Raw genomic sequence first — 15,914 nt, 5'->3', positions numbered from 1 at the left:
AACAGTATTATGATAGAGAACAGAGGCACCAAAAGGATAAAAACAATATTTAAAAGTTTTAAAATTATTGCCTAGGAGGCAGTGGTGGACTCACCTCCCACAAGCAGACACAACAACTGTGTATTCACAAAAAAGGAACATTTATTGGTATACTCCAAAAAAGATCGCAACGTGTTTCGCAGGTCAAACCCGCTTCATCAGGCAATTATAGGAAGGAGCACACAACTGGGGGTAAGAGGCAACACATTTGTACAATTCCTGAACATACTGCATATAACTAAACATCAAAAATTTGTGTGAGGGAATTCACTGGTGTAATTTAAGTTAACGGGAAAAAAAATTCATGTCTTTTTTGATGAATATAATAAAAACTAAAAGTCGCAGCAGCAATCAAATAGCACCAAAAGAAAGCTGTATCAGTGACAAGAAGAGGAGGGAAAATTCATTTAGGTGGTAGGTTGTATGAGCGAGCAATAAACCGTGAAAGCTGCAGTGGTCTGAATGGAAAAAACAGGCTCTGGTCCTTAGGGGGCGAAAAGACTGTGGTCCTCAAGTGGTTAATACAACATGTTTATGTATAATAGACAGTTTCCCAACATACCGGTAATTTCCACCCGTTTTTCACCCCCTGAATAAGTAAAGCATATATCAGAAAAGATATTGGGGTTTTCTTTTTTTAAAAATTTCTATCCGTGACCCGAAAGTGGTTGTGTAACTAAGCAGAGCCTAGTGAGAATGGTTGTCAAGGACTGTACTCAGTCCTCAGTGCTAAAGATACCCAGACCTCTCTCCCTATAATCTACCTAAATCACACCATTTACAAGAGTAAGTCAGGTAGACCTAGGGGCAAATTTTTTAACTTGTTCCATTCATAGAGTATTCATAAGTTAATTATGGTCTAATGGTACAAGATCCAAAGTGTACAGTGGTTTTCAAGCTACAGTTGGAACGAATAAAAACACAGGATATTCAAAATAAACTTTGCCATTTCATTATATATGAAGTGCTGCAGTATTCTGAGGATTCTCTTCCTCTTCACTGATTCAGAAAACAGGCTACTGTATTTCAGCCTGGCCACAATGAAAACTGTGCCATCGAATTTCTCGGTCTGGAGATAAAATAGATGGCACTCACTAGCCCCCCCCCCCCCCCCCAAAAGGCAGATAAGTTTATCCTTGGTCACATACTTTGAGTGAGTAAAGCCAATAATGCAGATCAGTTAGACTCAGCTCTGACATTTTTAGGAAACATTCAAATTGTGTTACCTTTGCCATCAGCGATGGATCTGCTGAAACATCATCAATTATCTTAAGCAAATAGGATTTACACTTCTGCATATGGTTCTGATATTCTTCCAGCTCTTCAGTGGGCATGCCATCATTCTCAATTTCCTCTCCTCTTCTCTGGTACACCTATGCCAAGTTGGAGAAGAGCAAATGTTCTTTCACTTGATATTCAGCAAGATGCGGTAAAACTTTATGCACGTTATTCTGCTTACCCCAAAGTATTAAGTACACCCCATTGTAACTTTACAAAGCTTACATTCATTTTTTATGGGCAACATTTAAATAGACCCCATTACATTTTTACGTTCTTTAAACATACAGTATACCAAACTGACATTTTTTGGACCACAAGAACTGCCTTTTCTCCCCAAAAAGACGAGGGAAATGTTGGCATGTCTTATGGTCTGAATGTGACGCAACAGACCATGCCCTGCCTCCCCCTTCCCCCCCATCCCTGTGTTCCTTGTGTTCCTGATGCTCTAGTCTGCTCATCAGCAATGCCCCCTCCCCCAGGCTACACTTGGCTCCCCTCTAGCTGATTCAGAGTGCACTGCAGCCTGCCGGAAGGATCAGTGTCACTTACCCTCCTTTCCGGGAGCAATGGCTCTGCTCTACATACACCAGACAGGCGTTCCTCTGTACTGGGTCTTTAAAGGGACTCTGTAACAAAAATGTCATTGCGTTTTCTACCATCCTACAGGTTCCTAAACCTATTCTAATGTACTCTGGCTTACTGCAGCACTTTACACTATCACCATCTCTGTAATAAATTAGCTTATCTTTCCCCTGTAGGACTTGTCGTCCTGTGTCTGGAAGGCTCCCAACTCTTCAGTGTGATCTGCTATGCATGCCCCCTCTATGCACACTCCCCTGTGTGTGTGTGTGTGTGTGTTATTTACATTAGCCAGCTTTTCTCTGCTCTCTTATCTTTTACAAGCTGGATAAATCTTTTCACATACTGATGAGTCACATACTGCAGAATTACAGACAACTGGGCAGAGCTGTCTGCAAGAGTAAACAAACAATCAGCTTGTAACTCTTCAGTGAGCTGCAGGGGGAAAGAAACACACAAATGATCTCTTGAGATTCAAAACGAAGGCTGTATACAGCCTGATTGTGTATGGATGTATTTTCTATGTGTGGACATACTGTACATCAACCTACTTCCTGTTTTGATGGCCATTTTGTTTACAAACAAACTTTTTAAAACTGTTTTTGACTACTTTTAATGCGGCGAAATTGTGACAGAGGGTAATAGGAGATGTCCCCTAACACACTGGTATGTTTACTTTTGTGTGATTTTAACAATACAGATTCTCTTTAAGGGTCCCTTCCTTAAAGTGTACTATTACAGTGGAAACAACCCGACCCTCCATCAATCTCCTACTGGAAAAATTTAATCAACTCATTACACCTATATAAGGCAGCATACATTGCCAGAGGTTGTGCTGCTAAATTTCAAAAAGTATGGGGCATATGGACAAGGAACCGGGAAACGCTGTCATATGAATAAACTACCCATTTAATATCAAGATAAGCTTGCTAGCAATGTGTGTGTGCGTGTATGCGTGCGTGCGCATATATGTATATGTATATGTGTGTGCGTGTGTGTATTTTTTTTTATGCATAGTGCCAGATCTTTTCAACTTGCTTAAAAATACTATTAAGTACTGATGGACTATGGGTTCTTCTTGGGGGTGCGGCATGAAGGGAGGGGGTGAGTATTGTTTCTCTAAAGTGCAAGTTAAATATATTGTGAGAAGTATTGTGAAAATGCATGATATTGTACTGTATGTAACAAGACACCAAAATTACTAATTGAATGTTGAAATTATTTGTACAGTAATCTGCTATTGTGCAGTTCTCTTTTCGGACTTCTGCGCAATTTTTGTGTGTTGTGGTCCCCAACTGTTTTTGGGGACTGTTAATTTATTGTAGGTTTTCTTTAAAAAAAAACAAGAACAAAAAAAACAAACAAATAAAAAGAAACTTTAAAAAAAAGGGTCCCTTCCTTGATGAAGCGAGGACCCAAAGCTACAATACAGAAGAATGCCCAGCGTATGGAGAACAGAGCCGCTGCTCCCAGGATGGAGAGCGAGTGACACTGGTCCACCCTGCAGCACGAGATTTTTTAGGCGGTCTGGGTTTACCCTCCGCAGCATACCATGTAACCTTAGCTTATTTGCAATAAATACCTTGTTTTAGCACAGTTTTGAGCACTGAACACTTGATTTATTTTCCAAAAGGTTGATTTGCCTGCATAAACGGTTTGCTCCTGCTGCATGCAGTTGTGTAGGCATAGTTAGCGGTGCCCCATATGCTGTATTTTTTTGCACATAAGATGGTTCATTGTTAAATAATTTGTGAAACAGGAAGGATTCCAGCAGCCCGGAAACCTAACTATGTCACCTATGCTGGAGCCCTGAAGACTGGGCGCTTAGAACAGGACTGGTGGTAGAACAATCCACGAGACTGGGGGATCCAATCACCGGTAAGTCACATTCCCCGCAGTGGCATGTGTCAGAGCAATTCCAAATTTATTAGCTGCAACTCTGGGAAGTTAGCCATTTGACAGTTTGTAAAGAAGGATCGCTTTCACTTCTATGGTTGCTTGTAATCTCAGGCACAGTGTACATATAAATAATTTATGCTGTCATTTTGTAATAAAGATTGGATTGACAGTCACTATTCTACCACCTGGACAGCACAGTGGCCACACAGGAAAGCTGGGAAGCTAATCTCTGTTCCATTTTCCAATGCAAAAAAATTACTTTATGCAAAATGGATATTTGCATTAGCGTGACATGGTACGCTTTTTGTTTCTGGAGACAACAACTGTCCTATTTTCAGTATTTGTAAATGAAGATAAAGTATGACAACCCTACGTTTACAATAGAAGATAATATTACAATATACATTTTAAGCAGAATTCTGGTCACAGCACTAAAGATATATCCCTGCCTTTACCATTTACTGTACTCAGCTTACACATTAATCCCTGTCTCATGTCTCTGCACTCAGGAGTTTACAGTCTAATCCCTGAATAACATCACTTACCTCAGGAGCTTGGGGAAGAAGCTCCACAAGACACCCCTGCACCAGATTTAATATAAGCTTTCCCAGGTTTTTGTACTAAAATCTAGATGCATTTCATGGTCAGAAGGGTCTTCTGGTCCGAAAAATACAGTACTTTAATCCTGCTAGCAGTATTGCTTTTAGGCATACAAATTACAGCAAACAAAAGTATCTTACAGTGTGAGAGAAAAAGCAAAAATTAAAGAGCAGCTAGTGAAATGCACAAACATACCAAAGCAAGATTCCAGTAAGACTCGACACTCTTAATAGCTTCAAGGGCTAATATGGCATCATCAAACTTCCCATCCAAAATATCCATTTTGGCAAATGAAATACCAGCTTCATCTTCCAAATCTCTTAACTCAGACACCTGGAAAAGAAATTCACAGTACTTAATGGCATAACATTCTGAAAGCTTCCTTCTATTTTAAAGTGTTATTCATTCACTGGGGAACAGCACATTTACATACAACAAATGACGTTTGCCTTGTTTTACAATAAAAAAAGGTGAATGCAGTATTTAACAAGGAAGGAAACACAAGGAGGAGGACCTAGCCGGACGCTTACAATCTACAGGGAGAGGTATGAATATGAAAGGTAGGGACCAGAATTCAGCTGCAGGTTTAGAGCACCAGTGAGAGGGGGTAGGCCAGAGTGAAAAGGTGAGTTTTGAGGGCCTTTTTGAAGATGTTGAAGGAGGGTGCAGGCTAATGGTGGGAGGTAGAAAGTTCCATAGTATTGGAGCAGCTCTTGAAAAGTCCTGGAGTCGTGCATGGGACTGGGTGATGCGGGGGGCAGTCAGGCGAAGTTCATTGGAGGAGCGGAATGAGCAGCTAGGTGTGTACCTCTGAGTAAGAGCGGAAATGTAGGTTGGACAGGTTTTGTGGACAGATTTGTAGGCCAGACACCATCTTAAATTTGATTCTGGACTGATAGGAAGCCGGTGGAGGTATTCACAGAGGGGTGCCGCTGTGGTGGAGCAATGCTAGGAGTGGATAATTCTGGCTGCCACATTCAAGACAGACTTCAGCGGGGTAATTCGGGTTATAGGGAGACCAGACAGAAGGGCATTGCAGTAGTCCAGGCGGGAAATTATAAGGGCATGGATGAGGAGTTTGGTGGTGACAGAGGTCAGGAAAGGACTGATCTTGCAAATGTTGCAAAGGTGGAAGTTATTATTATTTAGTATTTATAGTTGCAGGACTTGGTAAGGTTTTGGATGTGGGAGGTGAAGGAGAGTGTGGAGTCCAGGGTGACAGACAGCGGGCTTGAAAGTTAGGGTGAATGGTAGTATGGTTAACAGTAATATGCACATCTGGGAGGGTCAGGGTTGGCCGGGGTGGGAAAATCATAAATTCTCTTTTGCACAGGTTAAGTTTCAGGTACCTAGCGGACATCCAGGAGGAAATGGCTGATAGGCAGGAGACGAGCTTGTCCATGGTAGTGGTGGACAGTGGTGGGCTTTGGAGTAGTTTACTCCTTCCGGCTTGAAAGAAGAAGCGTAGTAGTGAGTTATGGATGGCAACTTTCATTACGCCTATGACGCGTAATGGTATGCAGACGTCCCTAAAGACTTTTGGGTGAGTTTACTCCCCGTTGCCTTTGGTCGCACCTGAAGTCATCAGACTTCATTTAAATTCCGAATTAGAGTAGTAAATTACTCAAATGCCCACCACTGGTGGTGGATAGGTCAAGGGTGTAGAAATACTGTATATACTAGAGTATAAGCGGACTTTTTGGAACCAAAAAAAGTGTCCCAAGAGTGTTGGCTTATACTCGAGACACTAAACACCCCCCCCCCCCAAAAAAAAAAACTGTCACCCCCCACATGTATAGTGCAATGGTGCGGTAGTGTAAAAGTTCCCCCTACACATACTGCCCGAATGCCCCTGGCATTTAATGAGATCCACAGCGCTGTGCGTGTCTTTAACTCACTGGTCCACGCTGGCAGAATACATCTTTAGCTTGCCTGTTGCAATCTCACTTCTATGACATCCTCTACTGGCATTCCATGGTTGCTCTGTAAAATGCCCAGTTTCTGAGAAGAACGCCTCGCATGGGCAATATGTCCACTTGACAACCTTGTGGCCGCACTGGGAATGCATGAACATGTGCACACAGCTCTGCGTAATATGTTGGCACTTTATAAATACAATAAATAAAATAGAGGACAACGAATGGGGAGTGCAGTCACAAGGCTGCCCAGCGGACATACTGGGAATGCGTACCGTAGTATGTCCAGGTCAAAGGGGCGCTGATCTCACCGACTTACTGGGCTAAGTTAAGAATTTTGCAGAGAAACCGAAGTGCCAGCACAAGTGAGGAGCGGTAAGGATCTGAACCCCCAGCCCCCCCCCCCCTTTTTAATTTCAAGCTCAGGTTTCCTTTAAAAAATAAATATGCACTGGTGTCTTATTGAAGGGGACACATTTTGACTGAAATGTGCAAAGCAGCCATATCAGTGTGTTGTAAAACTTGGTTCATTCAGCTATTGACAAAAATAATTAGCTTTGCGTCTGAGAAAAAACTTGCAATTAGCAGTGTCTGCATAGCTAGACTAAGGCCCGGTTCACATTAGCGTTCGCTATCAGGATTTTCCGGATCGGATCCGGAACGCATACTGTACAAACGGAACGTATGTTCCGCATAGCAATGTAATGTCTATGCGGACGTTCACACGCGTCCATTCCGTACGTACCGGATCGGATCCGGACTCTTTTCCAACATGCGCTATTTTTTGGGTCCGGATCTCCGGCCCACGCATCCTGACAGCACCATCAGGCACACAGAAGCCAATGGGGAACGGAAGGCACAGAACACACTGCCTACGAAAACCTGACATTCTACCCCACTTCCTATGCGTATCCAAGCGGCCATTTCGGATGGGGACACATGGGCCAAGCATGTCTGGAGTGGAGCAGCAGTGATAGACGTGCTGGAGCTGTTTTGGCAGAATGTCGGAGGTGGAGGTGAGGCCTACAGCGGAGGAACCGGATTCTACAGGTGCATCAGGTGCACCTTCTGCTGACCAACATTTTTTTATTTAATTTCGCTATTTTTTGCCCACGGATCCTGATGGCAGCCTGATGCAAACGGACCGGATCCTGATCGGAACCGTACGGTTCCGATCAGGATCAGGTCCTGATCCGATCAGGATCCGGTCCGTTTGCAAGGCAAAACGCAAGTGTGAATGGGGCCTTAAATGTGTTGCTTTCACCTGACTTTATTTTTTATGGTGCTGCCTGTATTCAGGGTGGCTGAAGACAGGGGTGCAGTTTAAGGTAATTCTATTGGGATGGGAGTTATGCATGTTCAATAAGGTGCAAATAATTCTGAACTCATTCAGAATGTTATGGTAATTTTATGCAAATGTTTGCTGTTTGATTACAGACCAATGAAATGCCACAAGAGCTGTATTTGATTAGCCCATTTTCAAGCTGCATACATTTCCAAACAAACAGGATGACAATTTGCATCAGTTCAGAAATAGTTCCATCTCATTGACAATACTTACTGGGAGCACCATATACATTTTGTGGGCAGAATGTAATTAAGAAAAAAGGAGGCAATTAGAAATCCAAACTTCAGTACCTTAACATCTTTGCTGTGGAAGTGTTTGAAGAGTGGGTCAACTGGTTCAGGAATACTCTTCCGCTGTTTGATCAGATCTAGCTGTGGCAAGACTTTCTTCCAATAGTGGATGCAACGGACCATATAGTCCTTCTGATCATAAAAAGAATTCAGACTATCCCCCTATTAAACCAGAAAATGTACATGTGAGGTGAGGAAGGCAGTCATTGTTATTCAACACAATGCACTGAAAGCAACTTACAGTGGTGAAAAGACTTCTTGCCCATTGTATAAGAATGGCAGGCTGTAGACCATGCTTTTCCAAGGCTCGCAATGTATTAAGGTCATGCTGAATCACAAGACGAAGCTTAGCCGATGTGCCAGGCCTGCATTTATGAAAGAACATAAAATTACACTCTCTACATACCATAGTTCAATTATCAGGTAGAGACTATGGGCTTGATTCACTAAGACAGATAGCACGCCTTATCGAAGTAGCATAGCTATCGCTACGAACTCGCAGGGGCTCAGGGCAGGAGTGGAGCTCTCATTTCCAATTAGCAGGCATAAGTTCGCTATGCTATTCTGATAAGGCGTGTTAACTTTGATAAGGCATGCTATTTGTCTTAGTGAATCAAGCCCTAATTAGACGATTATGGGCAGATTCGACCAAGATAAATTTGTCTCTAATCGAATCTGCCCATACACTACAGGCCGATTCCAGTCTGATTTCAGCATGAAATCATCAGGGAATCGGCTGAGACGCCAGGTCCGCCCCGCCACCGCAATGTATAAATGTATGCAGTGTGTGCATTTATACATTACCTGTCCGGTATCGGCCTCCACGCGGTGACAGTCCATCTCGCCGGGCAACAGCCGGATACACTCCTGCGGAGCATAGCGTCTGACGTCAGACGCTATGCGCCGCCGGCGTGTATGCGGAACCCGGCGAGATGGACGGAAACCGTGTGGAGGCCGACACCGGACAGGTAATGTATAAATGCACACACTGCATACATTTATACATTGCGGCGGGGGTTTTGCCCCCTCGCCGATTGTTCGCAATTCTGCCGCCGTGCACCCGATCAACCAACTTCGGCCCAAAATTTTCCAGCATGCGCGATCAACCGTGTAGCCAATTTCTTTCCCGAAATCGGTCGCTTTGTCGGTCGGGCATGCACTTGCCAGCACCAATTTTCATCCAATTCGATGATAATAATCGAATTGGATGGTCGATTGGTTGGTTGGTCGGCAAATGTATGGGCCCCTTAAGAATGAAGCAATGTCATTTATTACTCACTGTGCAGTTTTGTGAACAAGGCTGTAGACAGCTTCCCACCACGATCTCTGCTTGTCTGTAAATAGCTGCTTACAGATTGCCATGGGCAAACACTGAGGTTGATGGCGATCTTTTAATGAATTACTTTTTAGCTGAAGGTGACTTGAGTATATAACTGCCAACAAAAACACCTAAAACAAAGAATAACTGTTAACATCTAGGCAAGTCACACTTTCAAAGCACTACTATTCTTTAAAGCGGGATTGCCACCATAAAAATCAAATTTCAACAGCAACTGGTCTGAGTGTATTAAGTGATAAAGATGCTAATCCTGCATTCAAAACTTTTTCTGCTGTTATGGTTTGGAGTTATCACATAATTAACCCTCCTGGCGGTAACCCCGACCTGAGCTCGGGGTAGGAAATACATGCAACTAATGGTAATCCCGAGCTCAGGTCGGGGTAGCTAAAAATAGCTGTGTGCGCTGTGCAGGAGTCCAGCGCGCCGATCGGCGCTGCTTAGCGGGACTCCTGCATCTGTCCCCGCAATGCGGCATGTGTGTTTGGCCGCCGGGATCCCCAGATCCCCTGTAATCTAGCGGGGACCCGGCGGCCATGTGATCGGGGGTAGTGGCGGCTGGCGGAGGCGGCAAATACCTGCTGTGCGGGAGTCCCTAGAGCGATCGGCGCTCCCCAGGGACTCCTGCCTGGCTCCCCCAGCAGCAGCGGCTGTCCCCTCTTCTTCTGCGGCTCTCCCCGCTTCTTCTATACGGAATTCCGGCCTCCGGGTCCCCCTCTCGCCCCAGAATGCTCCTGGGGACCCGGCGGCCAATCAGAGCAGGCGGCGTGACGTCATGGGGGTGGGCGGGAAATTTGAAAAAGATGATTTTTCATTGGCCCTAAAGTGCATTGTATTGGATACACATGTATGAATTACATGTGTATCCAATACACTGTTGCCACTTGCATCCCTGCTGTGAGCTGTGATCTGCTTTGATCTTTGTGATCTGCTGGATTTTTTGGATTTCTGTGTACCGACCTCTGCCTGAACTTTGACCTACTCTCTTTGCCTGCTGATTTTGCCCGATTGGATTTCCGTGTACCGACCTCTGCCTGAACTTTGACCTACGCTCTTTGCCTGCTGATTCTGCCCAATTTGGATTTCTGTGTACCGACCTCTGCCTGGATTTCGACTACTCTGCCTGCCGCCTGTACCGACCTCTGCCTGGATTTTTACTACGCTCTTCTCCTGCCACCTGCCTGTCACCTGCTATGGCGTCATCTTCAAGGCATCTCACAGCGGAAGCGCTGATGCAGTTAGAGGACAGCGATCCGGATATGCCGTCGCTGGAGGACTCCAGTGACAGTGATGCGCCTGGCAACCTGTCGTCCGACAGCGAGAGTGACAGCGACTCCATCCCCAGCGACACGGAGGTCAGTGACGCACGAGTTTGGTGCCCAGTCAACACCACTCGGGCCCCACCACCGCCCCCCCGTTTCCCTTTTACTGGGGAACCCGGCCTGAAGGTTGCTTGTGAACACTGCCCCCTGGCCTACCTGCAGCTGTTCTTCAGTGACGCTGTCATTGACAAAATCGTGGTGGAGACGAACCGCTACGCCGCGCAAGAAATTGCTGCTCCACGAAGGCCCCTTTCCAGGACCAGGATGTGGGAGCCAATTACCAAGGAGGATTTGTGGCGGTTCCTTGGACTGATAATTCTGCAGGGGGTGGTGGGGAAACCCCTGCAGAAATGGTACTGGTCGACCAACAAAGTCATCGCCACCCCCTTCTTTGGCACGGTCATGTCAGAGTACCGCTTTGGACTCATTATGAAATTTCTGCATTTCGCAGACAACACTGCCTTTGATGAGTCCACCCACCCTGCGCCAAAGCTAAAGAAGATATGGGAGGTTCATCAGCTGGTCATGGAAAACTTCCGCAACACTTATGTACCCCAGAGGGACATAAGTGTGGATGAAAGCTTGATGGCCTTTAAGGGCATACTGTCCTGGATCCAATATATCGCATCCAAGAGGGCCCGGTTTGGAGTAAAGTCCTACACTTTATGCGAGTCTGCCACCGGATACATCTGGAACAGCGTACTGTACACCGGGAAAGGGACACAGTTCAACCCTGCATTCAGCAATTACGGGCTGGCGACTTCATCCGTGCTGTCCTTGGTGGAGCCACTTTTGAATAAGGGGTATTGTTTGACGACGGACAATTTTTATAGTTCACCTGAACTGTTTGAGTTTCTTATCAGGAACAAAACCGACGCCTACGGCACCGTTCGTCCTAACCGGCGAGAAATGCCTACTGCCTTCGCCAAGCAAAAGCTGAAATCTGGGGACATTGTGGCTTGGCAGAAGGGAAAAATGTTGGCACTCCGCTGGCGTGACAAGAGGGACGTGTGTGCGCTCAGCACTGTCCACGTTGCATCCTCTGTCACCACCAGAACGCGAGGAGGGAAAGTCCTGGACAAGCCGCAAGTCATCCTGGACTACAACCATACAATGGGTGGGGTGGACCGAGCTGACCAGGCGATGACATACTACCCCGCAGTGCGGAAACAGCAGAAAAAGTACTATAAACATTTTTTTCGTCATCTGCTGGAACAGGCATTGTGGAATGCATTCATCTTGCATAAGCAACGCAGTGAAAGGCCAGGATCACATGCTGACTTCATATGGAAACTGTGTGAAACCATATGCCTAAAGTACCCAACTTCATCATCAGATGTGCGAGTTGGGCGCCGTGCATCATATGTGGTCAATCCGGAGCGCCTCACTGGCCGCCACTTTTCTGAATATATCCCACCCACTCCAAAAAAAGCGACACCAACAAGAATGTGTGTTGTTTGCTGCAGCAAGACGGATAGCAAGGGGAAGAAAGTCCGCAAAGAAACCCGGTTTTACTGGCCGGACTGTGATGTCGGCCTGTGTCCCGTTCCATGCTTTAAGATTTACCACACACGGGAGGTGTACTAGGGATATACTGTACTAATTATTGTATATACTGTACTGATTAATATTATATATATATATATATATATATATATATATATATATATATATATATATATATATATATATATATATATATATATATATATATATATATATATAATCTGCTGCTTATTTGTACCGTTTTGCTATTTAATTTTATTGATAAATTTATTTTTTCCTGCAAATTTGTGTTCCAGTCTTTTATTTATATGTAAAATGTCTACCATGCTTTTATTCTGACATATTTTGGCGAGTTATAACTTTTGAATCGGAGGCCCTAAAATTCTTGAAAACAATGTACCGCTTTTGACTCCTAATTCCAGACAGAAATGAACCGCCAGGAGGGTTAAGGAGCACTGGCCCTTTAATAGTCAGTGCCAAACAGTTGCATGCTGGGGGTTCTTTCAATCTATAATACTGTAGATTCCTCCTCTTCCATGTATTTCCCTGCCTAGCTGCCTATCTAAAACATGATCCCCTGCTCACTTGTGTTAACAAGCAAGGCTGAGGGGACTCGGCAATTGGAGGAGAAAAAGAAAAAAAAAAAGTAAAGGGCAGAAATGACATCAGGATTTAGCCTAAACTGTGGGCAAAAGACATGGCCCCCACCAGGAACAGAATTCTCTTCATTTACAATATAACATTCACGGAAATCAAGACGTGGACAGTACAATACAATTGTTATGTAAATAGATCAAGTATTTATCTACTTATGTGTTTTTTTTCCCCTGGCATAGTATGGCTAATCCTACTGCTAAAACACAAGAAACCGTCATCATAGGCTATACTGGGGCACTTACCACCCCCCACACACGTAATCACTGTGCCCCTATGAGTGAATCATCATTGGAGTGCAGCTACTAGAAGCTAAAACAAGGAATTTCAATCTTCATACACAACTGTATAAGCAGCCCAATATATCAAGCTTTTTCTCACCATTTTGTTGTGACTGTCCACAGAATGATTCTTTATTATGGGGACTCGCTGGGATAAAGCAGAGCCTCATTTAATACAGCATCCAGTTGTGTTGAGGAGCTGCCTGAAGTGCAATGGCCCACTACTAGTTCAGAGTGATGTTTTATCCCTATACAGTTTGAAATCTCAAATATAGCACAAACACAGGAGAAATCAAACAAGTTACCTCAAGATCAAGAAGGCATATAGATTCTGGATTGTTAGAGTCAAGCTTTGAGGTTTCCTGAGGTAAGCGAGGGAAAAGCTGCTTAAGCCACTTCCGAAGGTTTGGTGATGTAGACATGAAATGCCACTGTAGTCCTAGCCAAGTTAAGTGCTGCAAATCTCCACCGTGTATACGAATGGCACCTTAAAAAAACAAAAAAAACAAAAACAAAACAAAGTGGTATTTCATTATGCTTTGACTCTCCAAAACCAATGTATAAAGAAATGTTAAAATATCCCTTTGGAAATCTTTTCCACTTGTAAATCAAGTAGCAGAAAAACGAGCAAAAGTCCACAGCATTTTCTGTAATGTAGCCAGTCTGTATGTGTACCTTGTTCACATCACATGATACACACTAACCAACAAGAGCAACCTCTCAATTTAAATAGCAGCAGCAAAAAGTGGTCAGAGTAAAGGTGGGTACATACAGCAGATAAAAGTCTTTGGAAAATGAAAGATCACAGACCAATTTTACCCCCTTCCATGTAGTATGAGAGCCATACCTACACAGTCTATTCTATTGAGCTGAACTCCCCATCAGATAAAATCTTTGCAAGATGCTGCACACAAAGATGCTGCACACATTCAACAAATCAGTATCTGCAAAAGATCTGTTCCTGCAAAATGCATTTATAGTCTGATATCAGCAGATCTCATACACACCAGGATGGATCTTTGGATCTGCAGATGATTGTCTGATCTGCAGATGAATGTCTGTTAAACAAGGTGTGTATGAGATCTGCAGATATACGAGACTATAAATGCATTTTGCAGGAACTGATCTTTTGTGTCTGTACAGCATCTTTGTGTGCAGCATCTTGCAAAGATTTTTATCTGATGGGGAGTTCAGCTCCATAGAATAGACTGTGTAGGTATGGCTCATATACTACATGGAAGAGGGTAAAATTGGTTTTGTAACTGCAATGGGCTGTTCACAGTGCCCACGTTGCGTTACATTGTAACGCTGCACATCAATCTAAAGTGCAGCATGCTACGGCGTTAGAGCGGCTTTGCCGCATTAGCTTGCTTGCACAGGCGCAGTGGATTCACTGCACTGTGCTGACGTCACTGGCGGGACCACGTGATGCGGAGTGTTCCGCTCACGTGGTCTCCACCAGCGCATGCGTACTATAGTACGCATCACGGACACATCAAAGAGACGCTTAATGCGGCTCTTTGCTAACGTCCTCTGCCACCACCACCATGCGTTGCGTTAGGTGCACGTTATGCGACCTTAACGTAGCACCTAACGCAACGTCTTAGTGTGAAAGAAGCCTAAAACTGTATTGGACTACAACTCCACAGCACTGCTAACCAGCAGTCTGAGTTGTACAAATTCCTCCTTCTAAAGGAACACCATGCACATGAACTGTTACGGAAGGAGCTGACAAGGGGCACCACTTTATTTTCCTGTGAAGACACAGCTGACCCTATCCACCTCACTGGATTGCACAGGAGGGAGCAGAGGGAAGGTGGCTATGGTCAGGTGACAGCTCTGTACAGAGGAAGAAATGTACACTGCTGCCAGCTCTATATTTTACAGTACAAATTTCTAGGTCATGTGAATGACTTTTCCGAAGGGAATGTCTCTGGATCAGCTGCAAACACACAAAGTGTGAATAATGGCATGGTCAGGTACTCAACTTTAATAAAACACTGCCGCTTTAGCTAAAAACCAAAACATAACGTGTGTATGTGTTAGAGGTATTACCGTGGTCATAACGATGTAGTTCATTCACATCTGGAATCTGACAGGTGGTGTTGCTTATGTCATCAGTGCCCAAAAAAGATTTATCCATAGACAAATTGTCTTCAAACAAAAGCTTTAGCAGAGTTTCTTGACCACTGCTGTTAGCAAATGTTTCTGCAACATCCTTGAGAAAATCATCTTTTCCAAGGCTTATGCTCAGCAGCAAGTGTCCTATTAAGCAAGCAGAGGAAACCAGTTAAAGGAGCCAGAACATACCGTAAATCACCCCCAATTCTTTATGTAACCTAAAATGACACACCAACATATTTAACTTCTAAAAACATACAAAATCTTCAATGTGAAATTCATTTAGAAAGAATAATTATCCTGATTAAAGTAGACATCCAAAGTCAATAATAAAATTCTTGAGCAAATGATTTCCATTACCTGATTGACTTTGTCGATCATATGCTAGTCCTTCAAGAAGATTTTGTGCATTTTCTTCTCCCTTATTTTGTTTATTCCACGATACCTTAACAGAGGACAGAAGAAGAAGTAAAATATGTAATTACCAGCCATATTCCAGATACAGTTCTGTACAGCACAGAACACCAAACTTGAACTAAGTATATAATCTTGCATTATGATTGGCTCACTCTAGACCACAAGGGAAGCTATATTGGAGATGAATCCCTAGACCACCAGGAAAGCCATATGGGGGAGGTAGGGGAAAGCACTAAACACCAGAAAGCTGTATAGGGAAGGGAGGACAACAAGACACCAAGTGTATAGGGGTTGGAGGAAACTTTATAAGGGAGGGGGGTAGCCA

The 15,914-nt window shown here is 44.0% G+C and overlaps 1 protein-coding gene across 2 annotated transcripts in view; it reads right to left on the bottom strand.

Annotated features, from left to right (window-relative positions):
* The window catches only part of LOC137546186 (E3 SUMO-protein ligase RanBP2-like), a 152,951-nt gene that overhangs the window by 96,972 nt on the left and 40,065 nt on the right, over nt 1-15,914 (bottom strand). For both annotated transcript variants that reach the window (XM_068268292.1, XM_068268291.1), the window contains exons 8-15: nt 15,533-15,617; nt 15,107-15,316; nt 13,357-13,538; nt 9,232-9,401; nt 8,194-8,317; nt 7,953-8,114; nt 4,594-4,731; nt 1,266-1,412 (exon numbers count right to left, since the gene is read on the bottom strand). In XM_068268292.1, the coding sequence (XP_068124393.1) occupies nt 1,266-1,412; nt 4,594-4,731; nt 7,953-8,114; nt 8,194-8,317; nt 9,232-9,401; nt 13,357-13,538; nt 15,107-15,316; nt 15,533-15,617 (1,218 nt within the window). The remainder of the gene's footprint in view (nt 1-1,265; nt 1,413-4,593; nt 4,732-7,952; nt 8,115-8,193; nt 8,318-9,231; nt 9,402-13,356; nt 13,539-15,106; nt 15,317-15,532; nt 15,618-15,914) is intronic.

The sequence above is a fragment of the Hyperolius riggenbachi genome, chromosome 2, assembly GCF_040937935.1.
Source record: "Hyperolius riggenbachi isolate aHypRig1 chromosome 2, aHypRig1.pri, whole genome shotgun sequence".
Lineage (NCBI taxonomy): Eukaryota > Metazoa > Chordata > Amphibia > Anura > Hyperoliidae > Hyperolius > Hyperolius riggenbachi.
Note: the sequence above shows the minus strand (reverse complement) of the source record. Positions and strands in the feature narration are given on the sequence as shown.